At 34.9% G+C, this 13962-nt stretch overlaps 2 protein-coding genes across 2 annotated transcripts; both read right to left on the minus strand.

Moving 5' to 3' along the window:
• Positions 1 to 2857: 2857 nt before the first annotated feature.
• On the minus strand, positions 2858 to 5745 carry LOC124633889. The gene is made up of 5 exons (XM_047169259.1): positions 5689 to 5745; positions 5284 to 5391; positions 4016 to 4141; positions 3514 to 3750; positions 2858 to 3047 (listed from the first exon to the last, which is right to left on the minus strand). The coding sequence occupies exons 1-5, from the start codon at positions 5725 to 5727 to the stop codon at positions 2952 to 2954; spliced, it is 606 nt and encodes a 201-aa protein (XP_047025215.1). The 5' UTR covers positions 5728 to 5745; the 3' UTR covers positions 2858 to 2951.
• Positions 5746 to 11740: 5995 nt separating this feature from the next.
• LOC124633855 lies at positions 11741 to 13700 on the minus strand. Its single transcript, XM_047169220.1, has 5 exons — positions 13608 to 13700; positions 13292 to 13342; positions 13090 to 13176; positions 12527 to 12760; positions 11741 to 11906 (listed from the first exon to the last, which is right to left on the minus strand). The coding sequence occupies exons 1-5, from the start codon at positions 13644 to 13646 to the stop codon at positions 11877 to 11879; spliced, it is 441 nt and encodes a 146-aa protein (XP_047025176.1). The 5' UTR covers positions 13647 to 13700; the 3' UTR covers positions 11741 to 11876.
• Between the last annotated feature and the right edge of the window lie 262 nt (positions 13701 to 13962).

Below are 13962 nucleotides of genomic sequence, written 5' to 3' on the forward strand. Positions count from 1 at the left end.
TAAAAAACTTTTTTACAAAAAAAATAAAACCGACTTCCAAAAACTCTAAATAGCCAAAAACACAATTTTGTGCTTCGGCCTAGAAGTCGGTGGCAAAATTAACTTAAGGATTACATAAGAGAGTTCATAACAGGAGTACATACGAGAGTACATAAGAGGTGTATATAAGAGAGTTCATAAGAGAGTACATAAGAGGTGTACATAAGAGAGTTCATAACAGGAGTACATAAGATAATACATAAGAGGTGTACATAAGAGAGTTCATAACAGGAGTACATAAGAAGTGTACATAAGAGAGTACATAAGAGAGTACATAAGAGAGTTCATAAGAGAGTACATAAGAGGTGTACATAAGAGAGTTCATGACAGGTGTACATAAGAGGTGTACATAAGAGAGTTCATAAGAGTTCATAACAGGAGTACATAAGAGAGTACATAAGAGGTGTACATAAGAGAGTACATATGAGAGTACATAAGAGGTGTACATAAGAGAGATCATAACAGAAGTACATAAGAGAGTACATAAGAGGTGTACATAAGAGAGTACATAAGAGGTGTACATAAGAGACTACATAAGAGAGTACATGAGAGGTGTACATAAGAGAGTACATAAGATAATACATAAGAGGTGTACATAAGAGAGTACATAAGAGGTGTACATAAGAGAGTACATAAGAGAGTACATAACAGGAGTACATAAGAGAGTACATAAGAGGTGTACATAAGAGAGTACATAAGAGGTGTACATAAGAGAGTTTACAAGAGGTGTACATAAGAGAGTACATAAGAGAGTACATAACAGGAGTACATAAGAGAGTACATAAGAGGTGTACATAAGAGAGTACATAAGAGGTGTACATAAGAGAGTTTACAAGAGGTGTACATAAGAGAGTACATAAGAGAGTACATGAGAGGTGTACATAAGAAAGTACATAAGATAATACATAAGAGGTGTACATAAGAGAGTACATAAGAGGTGTATATAAGAGAGCACATAAGAGAGTACATTAGAGGTGTACATAAGAGAGTATATAAGAGGTGTATATAAGAGAGTACATAAGAGAGTACATGAGAGGCGTACATAAGAGAGTATATAAGAGGTGTATATAAGAGAGTACATAAGAGAGTACATGAGAGGTGTACATAAGAGAGTATATAAGAGGTGTATAGAAGAGAGTACATAAGAGAGTATATGAGAGAGTACATAAGAGTTGTACATAAGAGAGTTCATAACAGGAGTACATAAGATAATACATAAGAGGTGTACATAAGAGAGTATATAAGAGGTGTATATAAGAGAGTTCATAACAGGAGTACATAAGATAATACATAAGAGGTGTACATAAGAGAGTATATAAGAGGTGTACATAAGAGAGTACATAAGAGAGTACATAACAGGAGTACATAAGAGAGTACATAAGAGGTGTACATAAGAGAGTACATAAGAGGTGTACATAAGAGAGTTTATAAGAGGTGTACATAAGAGAGTACATAAGAGAGTACATGAGAGGTGTACATAAGAGAGTACATAAGAGGAGTACATAAGATAATACATAAGAGGTGTACATAAGAGAGTACATAAGAGGTGTATATAAGAGAGCACATAAGAGAGTACATTAGAGGTGTACATAAGAGAGTATATAAGAGGTGTATATAAGAGAGTACATAAGAGAGTACATGAGAGGCGTACATAAGAGAGTATATAAGAGGTGTATATAAGAGAGTACATAAGAGAGTACATGAGAGGTGTACATAAGAGAGTATATAAGAGGTGTATAGAAGAGAGTACATAAGAGAGTACATGAGAGAGTACATAAAAGGTGTACATAAGAGAGTTCATAACAGGAGTACATAAGATAATACATAAGAGGTGTACATAAGAGAGTATATAAGAGGTGTATATAAGAGAGTTCATAACAGGAGTACATAAGATAATACATAAGAGGTGTACATAAGAGAGTATATAAGAGGTGTATATAAGAGAGTACATAAGAGAGTACATAAGAGGTGTACATAAGAGAGTATATAAGAGAGTACATAATAGAGTACATGAGAGGTGTACATAAGAGAGTACATAAGAGGTGTACATAAGATAATACATAAGAGGTGTACGTAAAAGAGTATATAAGAGAGTACATAAGAGAGTACATGAGAGGTGTACATAAGAGAGTATATAAGAGGTGTATATAAGAGAGTACATAAGAGAGTACAAGAGAGGTGTACATAAGAGAGTATATAAGAGGTGTATATAAGAGAGTACATAAGAGAGTACATTAGAGGTGTACATAAGAGAGTATATAAGAGGTGTATATAAGAGAGTACATGAGAGAGTACATGAGAGGCGTACATAAGAGAAAATATAAGAGGTGTATATAAGAGAGTACATAAGAGAGTACATGAGATGGCTTGTTTAGTGTTAGTGTACCTTGTTTTTAATTTTTATAGTTTTTTGTAATAAAAGCTATCCGATCTCCTTTCTCAAGCTCCAAACTATGTCTGTACCAAATTTCATACAAATCGGATCAGTAGTTTAGGCGTGAAGAAAAGACAGACAGACATAGTTACTTTTGCATTTATAATATTAGTTAGGATCGACGATTTGAAGAGGGTGGTGGAGGTGGAGGGCAATGGATGGATGGCTGCACATGAACGGGATATTTGGCTTTCCATGGGATGGCAACTGGCTAACTTGTTATTGCAACTTTTGTATCTACTGAGCATATTCACTTTAGGATTGCATTATATTGAAAGTTTATAAAATCAACATTTTATTCGCCATAAATAATATTATTAGTATGAAATTATTTATTATGTGTTTTAATACTTATACGTGGTGGTAAAATTGAAATAATGACAATTGCTGTGAGATTTTGTATATTTACATGATAAAAATAATTAAGTACAAAAAATAGTATAATCATTAATACGATTAATTAAGGGTTTTTCGTTTTTTATTCTTCTGGCTCATCTTGAACGTAGTACTGTCTACACTCGTCCATATGCTCTTGCAGGATATCGCAACCATCTAATTTTCTAAGATTACAGTTCTGAAACAAAAGTTGTATTAGTAAAATACTTAAAATTCTTTGAATTGCTCAACACGTTGAAATTCTCAGAAAAGATAATGCGAGAGTGCATTTACAAATATCACACGTTCCCGCAACACCCATACTCGGAAATCTTTTTATCCTGTACGGGAATCGAACTCGCGACTCGAAGCACTACAGCCGACTGCGATCAATCACTGTTCGAAGTCGGCTTCAAGTGTATTCACGATAATGCATAAACAAAACTTTATTGCGCGTGCGACTTCAGAAAAGCAAAGTAATTTGACAGACACTATATAAAACACTTACTACAAAAACTTAAACATGTGTCAAACACTTGTCTAAAAAAAGTGTAGCTGCAAAATGGACCTTATTTCAACGTCATATTTTTTTATTTTATTAGACAGGTGTTAAACTGACGGTTAAAAGTTTTTGTGGTAAGACGTAAGTTTGAAAAAAGTCTTACCCATAATATATTAGACGTCAGACAGAAGAATATCCTGTCTTGTTCACAAACTGGTGGGCCGGCTGGTCCGCCATCTTGGGCACAAATCTTCTTCGCAGCCAATATGGCGTCAGTGAACTCAGCGTTGGTATCGGCCCACTGGTCCAAAAAGCTCCTTAACTTGGTATAGTCTACGCTGTTGTTTTCTTGCAACAGGTTAGCATTTTGCATTAAACAGATTCCTTCTTTGCAGGGAACCTGAAAAAGAAATAGAAGAATCAGGCAATTTCTTAACTTCTTCAGTGAAATATTGAACTTCTTCATACGGCATCGCTTTTGTTGTCAATGACCCTGAAAATTACGAAGTTTGGCTCTCAGAGATTGGTGAAAATTCGAAAGAGGTTATCTATGCGCAGAGACATACAAACTATTTCTTTTTGCAATAATAAACGGTAGTAGCAGTCATGCAACTTAAAACCTTAATGCATATACTAACAGAGTTCTCTTTACTATTTAAACTTACTTTTGGACCAGGTTGAATTTTCTCCGGTTCCTCGGAGGGATTACCTGATGCTCTCTTGATGCCACATTGTTCCATAATTTCGTCTGGATACAGCTTCGGTATTGGACAACATCTGTAAATGTCTATCTGTAAATTGAACAAAATGTACATAAATAAGTAAAATCATAAAAAGAACGACGAATTAGATATTTGTATGGATGTTGGGCTATAAAAAGGCTTATGTTTAACTGATCACCAGAAATAGTAACAAATAGCAGACAAAAATAGTAAATGATCACCAAAATGAAACTCGCATTTTAATGTAAAATGATAACCAAAGTTTTAACACTTTGCTATCCCATTTAAGTGAAATTACTCCAAAATAAATCATGCGCAAGCCAAAAATAGTAAATGATCACCAAAATTAAACCACCATTTTAAAGTAAAATGATAACCAAAGTTTTTACATTCTGCTATCCTATTTAAGCAAAATGAGTCCAAATAAATCATTGTTATCCCAAAAGTAGTAAATGATCACCAAAAGTAGTGAATGATCATCAAAATTATACCAGCGTTTTAATATAAAATGATAATCAAAGTTTTTACATCTTGCTATCCTGTTTAAGTAAACTGACTCCAAAAAAATAAGTTCGGCCTGATACAATAAATGTAATTACATTATGGGGACCCTTTTCCTGCACTAGGGTGGAAAATTGTCTATTGCATGCCTCTAAACAGTGCGATAAGAGTGTGTTTTCGAGGGAGTGTATTGAGAAACACATTCTTCTTCTTCTTTCTCCTGCCCTGTTCCCAATTTTACTTGGGGTCGGCGCAATATGTCATTTTCTTCCATTTTCCCCTGTCACTCGTCATACTGACACTCACGCATGCATTGCAAGCCGGACACATAACTTAATATGGCATCATAATACTTTATTTGATAATAAGCCTACATTTTATGGCAATCACAGTGACTTATTTAGGCAAAAATAATACATTAATTTGGTCGTCAAGAGTTGGTGATCATTTACTAAATTTGGTGGTCGAATACAATTTAAAGTGAAGTCGTGACTAAAATAGCTGGTACTATTACATTTTTAGACTTTATTTTTCTGGTGTTCAGTAGATTTTTCTGGTTGCAAAACTAAGGGTATCAAAGCATTTTATGGTGGTCATTATATTTGTTCCCCTATAAAAATCGTCCTTTCAACCGCGAGTATATCTTAGACGATGGTGGTAATTTATATTATGAATATTCAAATACTGATGAAGAAAATACTATTACTTACTCCAGGTGGTGGTGCCCAACACTTTCTAGGAATTTTGCTCAGGATTGGATGTTGCCTTGGATCTCCTGGTGGTCCACCGGGACCTTCTTGTGCAGACACACCTAGCACCTGTAAAGAAGTTAATTAAAACACTCTTGTCAAGTCAAATTAAAAAAAACCTCTCAGCTTATATTTTCGCATTAAGAATTTAATCATTAGGTACTGAATACAATTTGAATAAAGTTCACTTTTGAAAGTGATAAATAAATAATAGGTATAGGGCCAAAATTGGTTACTTTGTTAATTTCACAGCACTGCATTGCTTGTGTGTTTGTGTCAAGCAAACAAAACAATACAATGAAATGCAAACACTATCACTTAACATCGACTAAAGACAACATTTATGCCTAATTTCCCAAGTCTTACCTGAAGCACAGCAACCAAAACAAAACAGGATCTTATCATGATGCAGCTGTATGGTGAAGTGACGATATGACGTGGCCATCAACAGTTATATACCGAGTCATTGCCGGCCCTGACCATTGTGAAGACGGGAAACAATCAAGGTGCTCATAGAGTATGTTTCAAATTCGAGACAAGACAATGAAGCTGGGAAGAGGAGAGATCGAGGGTAACTTGGAAAAGGAATTAGAGAAAGTTGGACTGTAGAGAGATAAAAATAGTTTTAACCGACCTATTAATGAAATTGAATGCCTGTTCGAATATTAATAACCCTCCCTGTCCCATGATTCATATGTGATACACACAAATTGTTTAACTATTGTGTTCGCATCGTGGACAACGAAGTGGTTAAAAGTGTAGATATTACTTCATTGAACCACTATTATGTTACTAAAGAAAAATCTGACAATGTCTTGCATAGGACTAATTGTTTTCAGAGAAGATAAAAGTACATTAAAAAATGGAAATTATAAATAATATTTTTAAATAAAAAAAGGAATCAGTGGGATCCCCCTTTGCATAATTACATAACGTAGCTTGAAATTGAAACTGCAATTTGATCTTCAATAACAAATAATTTGTGTCGTGTCACACAAGCCTATGGGGAATATATTAATTGCATCAGCAAATATTAGCAGATCGCTGTTCTAATAATATATCACGATGAAATATTATACCGTAATATTACAAGCCATTCTTCTGTTATTAAATCCCGAAATAATACTTATTGTTTTTCCGACCAAAAATTTTCCAAATATATAAATCACAGGGCTTTGTCTCAAAAAAAAAATAAAATTAAAGATGTTTACCAATACGACACCTTAAGTTAGTTTTGATTCCTATAAAATATCGATGACTCACAGACTTTCGAAAGACACTTAAACATGCATAATTCGCATTATCATTACTCTATCCAGCAATGAAATACAGAGTGTTAGAGGTATATATAAGCCAACTAGACAGTTGACTCGATAACGTGCATACAAATTATCCCGTTTTCAGTACTCAAATATCAATTAACAATCCATTAACTGCACTTTTTATTGCACTTCGAAATGTAATTCCTTAGTATTAACTCAACTTAGTTGTAGCAAATGGACCGTTAACACCCATAGCGTTCTCATTAGCTCCTATAATTACTGCTAACTGAACGTGATCCACATTTTCTTCAAGAAAATCAAGACCTAGCCTTACGTAAGTGTCTTCCCCAAGGGTTAAAGGTTCTTTATCAATGTTTCAACATGACCTATGATTTATTTGGAATTTATTCTGATTCTGACAAAAAATAAGCTAACGTTTTCCCACAATTAGGGAAAGACAAATTGAGTAATGAAATTAAGCCCAATCATGAAGTCGGGTCTCTAATTCGTATAAAATATGAAAGAATATTACGAATAAAATGTTGAGGTATCTAGACTTCTGCCGAATCCATCAAGAAACACGGGGATGGTTATGATCTTGGTCTTGTTTTATCTGCGTAATATTCGCAGACGCATTTAGCTCCAATCGTAGCATCTTTGAATTGTGAAAGCAGTAATTGCATGAAACTGTATAATTGCAAATTAGTTCATAATTTTTAGATAAAGTGTTAATTTACACGAGTATTTTCTTACATGATTGTTTCAAGAAGATTAAAACATGGAATATAAGTGTTGTCTCATTGAGTAAATTGCTATACATCGTTAAGTCATTCGAATTGTTCTCAGTCTTGGTTTCAGGAATAATAAGCTGTAAATAAAAACAAACCTATTTATAAGTACCTAGACAATTAACATGAGTCATTTTTATCCTAAGAACAGGTAGGTCAACTCGCACTAGCCCCGGTTGATTGCAAAGGGGTGACCGTTTATCCAATACAGCGTGACACAAGCCTAATCCCTCTTAGGTCATTATCACTATCCTAGCCAACATTAACTGAAACTTTCCCAATTGTTATCAACGCAGTCTGCTTAACCACTATTCAAACAAACGAAAGCCAATTACACTACCAAAATCGCCAATTAATTACCACTAAATCGGACATAATAACAACAATGGCCGTGGAAGTGTGTCGGATGTCCTCAAGGAGGCCTATGATCAGGCTGACTGAATCAGTGTCAAGTGTTCTTAAGACCTTGGCGGCTGTTCGCGACGTATAATTACGTGCGGTACAATGAACCAACGGATAATGCTGTATTATGCACCTTAATGTACTTGTTGTTGAAGCAATAAAGATAACGCAATCGGAGTGCCACAGGGTGCTGCTCTTGGTCCCATGTTTATAGTATAAAACAAAGTCTCTTTCTCTGTCCCTATATCCCTATGTATGCTTAAATCTTTAAAACTACGGCACAAATTTTGATGCAATATTTTTATAAGCATAATGGACGCTCCATTAAATAATGAAGAAATACTATTATATTTAATTTTAGCATTGCACCCGTGCGAAGCCGGGGCGGGTCCTAAGTTCATTTACATGATGATAACATGATAATAATTCTTGAATTAAAAACGAGAAAATAAAGAACTGTGGCAGATTAAAAATAATAATATAAACATTATATTGTTCTATGCGTTGCATTGGCCTCGTATGCATTAACAATTAGCTGTGTTAGTTACATCATACTTATGCGTTTCGCATAGATTTTCATAAGCAACCTATGTGATGAGAATCTTTAAATTATTTGAAGTTAATATTTATAATTAATTAATACCTGTAAATATTGTATAATCTTCCGTTTTTTTCTTGTCGTGTATGAAAATATTATTGAATTAATATGGTGTTGGTGATTCATCAGGAAGTGTAACATAAAATCGTTAATCACCAATTGACACTGTGACTATAAATGCTTGCATAATATTGGATTTAATTGATGCATTGTTAGTTCGTGTGATACATTTATTCATTAATTTTGTATTGTTATTTATTTATTGTTTGTTAACTTAGTGTAAAACATAATCTGTTACTATGTAAAACAATGTTGTAATGTAACCTATATGCCAATAAAAAACAGTCTTAAATAGCCGCTAAATAATTATTTTAAAGCCAAGTTTTATTCAATTTGGTACGAACACGAATATAAAATAGGTATGCAGTAACATTTCATACTACTTCTGGACATCTCTGAAAATAGAAGTAATTCCATACACTTACGTCATAATCGCAATTTTGTTTCCAATGGCGTAAACCCTCAATCTTTGAAAATCGATTGCGTATCAGCATTTCTTACATCTGTTTACAAATCATTGAATCTCTTTCGTGGAACGCTGATCACGACACAGGTTCTATTACAGGAAATTTTCAATAAAAATCAAAATTAGGTATTCTTACTTTTACCGTCAATGGTAAAAAATGTGTAATTATCAAAACTATGGGATTTACATGCTACTCTTCACTATAAATCAGTTATTCTTCATGTTTATATATTATATTTATATCCACTATATTTATATGCATTACTTTTCTTTCCACTCCTGTCTAATATCCAATATAACACACATATTTAAGTGTACCTACATTTGCATATCAGTAAAAAGTCATTTCTGTTAGGCTCTTGGAAGAACCAATGTATAAGCGAAAACTGCGCTTGCAGGGTTCATCCAGTAGTTCTTTCGGTTATTTAACTTACTTAAACTATTTCAGTATCCCCAAAATAGTCACAATAAATTCAATTGGCCATGACAAGGTCAATCACGTCAGCTGGTACTAAACAAACACTTGATCTTTTTACCCTATTAGATACACTTTCTCCTGAACATGGGTAAGTACGGTCTGCTGTAGGTATCTATATTTGGACTGTCAAGTTGTGCACAAATACTTACTGGACCCGGCAGTTGGGGATTGAAACACGTGTCCAAATTTGAATTACCACCCAAATCTGGTGTATCACTGTGTCAAAAATCTGGTTTTCAGAATTTTAAATAGACGATTGGATTATTTGGTAAAATACCTATTAAAATATAATGCTTGTAGTGTTTTTTAAATAACATTGATGCTATAATGCGAGATGTATTAACGCAAATTGATCTTTTATTCTTACATAAATATAGCAATAAAGATAGAAAATATCATCTTGGAGGAAACGATTATTTGCTCAAGTAAATAGCGTACTTATGACTGATTTATTACATTCAGCCGTCTACATATAAAAGTTACTATCAAAACAATAAATGTAATTATGTTTATCAAAATGTCAAAGTACTAATTAAGCTTTAAACTTAACGCACATGACATGTTCAATTATTAATATTTATTACAGTTCAAATTAATGTAATGGATATTCCAATTACTTTGGGAAATCTAACATGTTCATAGAATCATTCCTTATTTAAACAAACATTTTAATGTCATATGCCATTTTTGGCGACCTCGATGGCGCTATACTCACCATGCCGGACTGCCGAACATAGGTCCCAGGTTCGATTCCTGGTTCGGTCGACATTTGTGTGATGAGCATGCTTGTTGGCCGTGGTCTGGGTGTTATAATATGTATTTATAAATATGTATATATGTAGCTATATGTAGTTTATCAGTTGTGTTAGCACCCATAACACAAGTTAATTAATAACTTAGAATGGGGTTAACCGATCAATTGTGAAAAAGGTGTCCCGACATTATTATTAATTTTGTATGTCTCTACCAGACCTCGGGACTACAGAGTCCCGGATTTTTGGGAGGCGAACGTGGGGCCGAAGCCAACACGCTGAAGCCCTTTTGAGACAACTTTAATGAAATGGTGACACAAAACCGACGATTATCCCTGTATACACTATAGAAATGTACCCATGGACAATCCCCGGTTCTGTGCTAAACTATTGCTAACTATGGATGAATACTACTTGGGCTATTGTGATGGGATGCTAATGGACTAGGAATGGGAAACTACGGGAACTATGGCACCTGCCGATGACAATGTATATAATACATTGTCATCGCAACAAGAGGGCAACAGGTACATGAGCGGCTGAAGGGTGAGGATACCCGGACTTTAAACGCAGATCACGCGCTCCATGTGGGTCCAGCATCACCGGCCCACTTGCCACTTACCACGAGGCACCTACCCTCCGAGCGGGCTGCTAACCCTACTCTAGCGACTCCACTCTGACCGGCCGATGAAGGCAAGCCAAGAGGCGGGAGACCTATCCCCCGTCATGCTTCACTCCGGCAGGCCGGAGACCGGGCCGGGACAGTATACTCTCCCTGGAGCAGTCGGATATATAGCCCCGCGGGGTCGCTACTCCCCGTCATCCGCCTCAGATGCCCTGCGGGGCTACATTATTATTAAATGTATGTCTCTTCCAGACCTCGGGACTATAGAGTCCCGGATTTTTGGGAGGCGAACGTGGGGCCGAGGCCAACACGCTGAAGCCCTTTTGAGACAACTTTAATGAAATGGTGACACAAAACCGACGATTATCCCAGTATACACTATAGAAATGTACCCAAGGACAATCCCCGGTTCTGTGCTAAACTATTGCTAACTATGGATGAAAACTACTTAGGCTATTGTGATGGGATGCTAATGGATTAGGAATGGGGAAACTACGGGAACTATGGCACCTGCCGATGACAATGTATTAAATACATGTTAAAATGGCAGGTGGAGACTCGCCAACTCACTTACTGGGCCCCCGGGAATCAGTCACTGAAAAGTAACAAGAGGGCAACAGGGACATGAGCGGCTGAGAAGGGTGAGTATACCTCGGCGGACTTTAAACGCAGATCACGCGCTCCCTGTGGGTCCAGCATCACCGGCCCACTCGCCACTTACCACGAGGCACCTACCCTCCGAGCAGGACTAACCTTGCTCTAGCGACTCCACTCTGACCGGCCGATGAAGGCAAGCCAAGAGGCGGGAGACCTATCCCCCGTCATGCTTCACTCCGGCAAGCCGGAGGTGGGGGACAGTATACTCTCCCTGGAGCACTCGGATATGTAGCCCCGCGGGGTCGCTACTCCCCGTCATCCGCCTCAGATGCCCTGCGGGGCACATTATTATTATTATTAATGACAGACATCATCATAATAAAAGATACCTTCAAAAGCTCAAAAAATTTAATCAATTTAAAATGAATACCTTATACGTACATTGTACAAACAATGCCAGTGAAAACACACACAGAGAAAATTAAAAGTACTTATTTACATTATAATATACATATTTACAGCACTGTTAACATTTCCATGCTGCTTCAGGACATTTCTGAAACAAAAAAATATTATTTGAAATTCTCGTACCTGCTTCTTTTTATTTCATATTTATTGTTTAAATTAGTTCAATAATGAGTCAATTCGGAAGAAAGAAAAACAGTTATGCATATAATTTATACCCCTGTAACAACAGAGTAGCAATGCTACTTATTTGCAGCTTGCTATTAAACTTATGTTGCGCTGAAATGAAGAAAGAATTCTTCTGCAAGTCGGTTTACTTTCTTAATATCTGGTAATTCACCAACAACTGAAGAAAAGTGTTAATTAAATTGATCAATTTTCAATAGGTAAATAATTTTGACTTTTACTCAATTATTTTTATTTATTTGTTTAAATCAGGCTACAAAGGCCCATAGAAAATGCTATACATAAATATTATAACATTAAATCATATACTAATACATATTCTATATAAACAACTTAAAACTAATACACACGAACACGTTTTTTTAACAGCGTTAGAAGAAGAATTGTACGCTTTCATAATTACACCAAAAATTTACATTAATTAATCCAATTATTTCTTTATTTTACTTCTTATAATTTTTTAAATACCTATAAGAAAAAAAGTCCTCTTAATATTATTTTCTTATGCATTTATATAAAACTTACCTTCAACATAGCGATGCCAGTACAAGTGAATACATCATAGGCCTTGCAAGGAAAGTCCAGGTACTGCCTCGTCTGGTTGTTAGCACACTCCTCGATAGCTCTGTCTACAGCCACCTTCCAAGGTTTATGCTCCTCTTGCCATTTCATCAAGTGGTTCTTGTAGGCATCCGCGTTCAATGTGTTTCTGTCGATTAAGAAACCTGATGCTTCGAAGATGCATTGGATGTCATCACACTGGAAAATAAGGTGTATTTAGTTCTGGTAGATAAGGATTTATGACGGTTTTTTGTACATAATTTAAAGGTCAGGTCAGATTAAGGGTTAAATTTATTTTGAGTCGGAAATCTCAAGTAGTTAATAATGGAAGTAATCATCAAGTAATTGCCCCATAGATTTTGAGGTACTCGTATGTAACCTATCGTTATTTTGTTTATACATGTTTCGTGAAGTCAGTCCATAGAGAAATGAGTTTTTTTTGTTAATTTTACATAGTTGATAAATCATGGAATAATTATTCATTAAAATAATAATTGTTAAAATAACGAAAAAAAATGTTTACTTACCGGACCAGGCATTTTAGGGTTGGAGCATTTCTCCAAATTTTTCGGATCTCCCAACTCAGGTATATCACAGCATACTGATAATGGTTTCTAAAATAATATACAATTATTATTTTAAGTTCTAATGCAATTATTATTATAGTACAATAAAAATATTATATGAACTTTATTAGTAGCATATTTATGTATTTTGTATTAATATTACCAGACTAGCTCCTTTGCTGTCTCTCTTCTTTAGAACATCGGCGTGGGATGCCTGAAATAATCAAATAATATTTATTTTACAATTCAACATGTGAGATATGTACTACTATAAACCGCAGTATTCTATTTATAATTGAATATATTTCAGAGAAAATAAAAATTGAAAAGGGCGACGTTACATTGATTTTGAAAAGAGAAAAAAATGACAAGAAATTATAGAATAAGCACCACACTTGTATCAATTTATCAGAAGAGTTATACAAACAAGACTAAATAATATTAGGTACAATGAATTCACATTATGAACTGTCACTTACAACAATAATTAAAGCACAGAAAACAATTGATTTAAACATCTTGGCACCACGTATGTTTCAGACCACAGTTAAACTGTAACTGATTTACCTATTGCAAAAAACGCCAATAAGTAAGTACTTTATTCAGAAAAAATTGTATCAGTATTTATAAATACCATTGTTATCTTTGTGTCAAAGAGCATAATTATTACTCATACGGTTTACATTCTAAGAACAGTGTTTTGTTTTTAATATACATTGGATATGGGAATGTCGGAATAAGTAGTTCTTATAAGTAAAGTCGGTAAGGGCGCGTGCAAATTGTGAAGAATTGTTTGCAAGCATAAGTTGATGCATGGGCGTTTCACCCAAATAT

Source organism: Helicoverpa zea, chromosome 10 (assembly GCF_022581195.2).
Source record: "Helicoverpa zea isolate HzStark_Cry1AcR chromosome 10, ilHelZeax1.1, whole genome shotgun sequence".
In the NCBI taxonomy this organism is placed as follows: domain Eukaryota; kingdom Metazoa; phylum Arthropoda; class Insecta; order Lepidoptera; family Noctuidae; genus Helicoverpa; species Helicoverpa zea.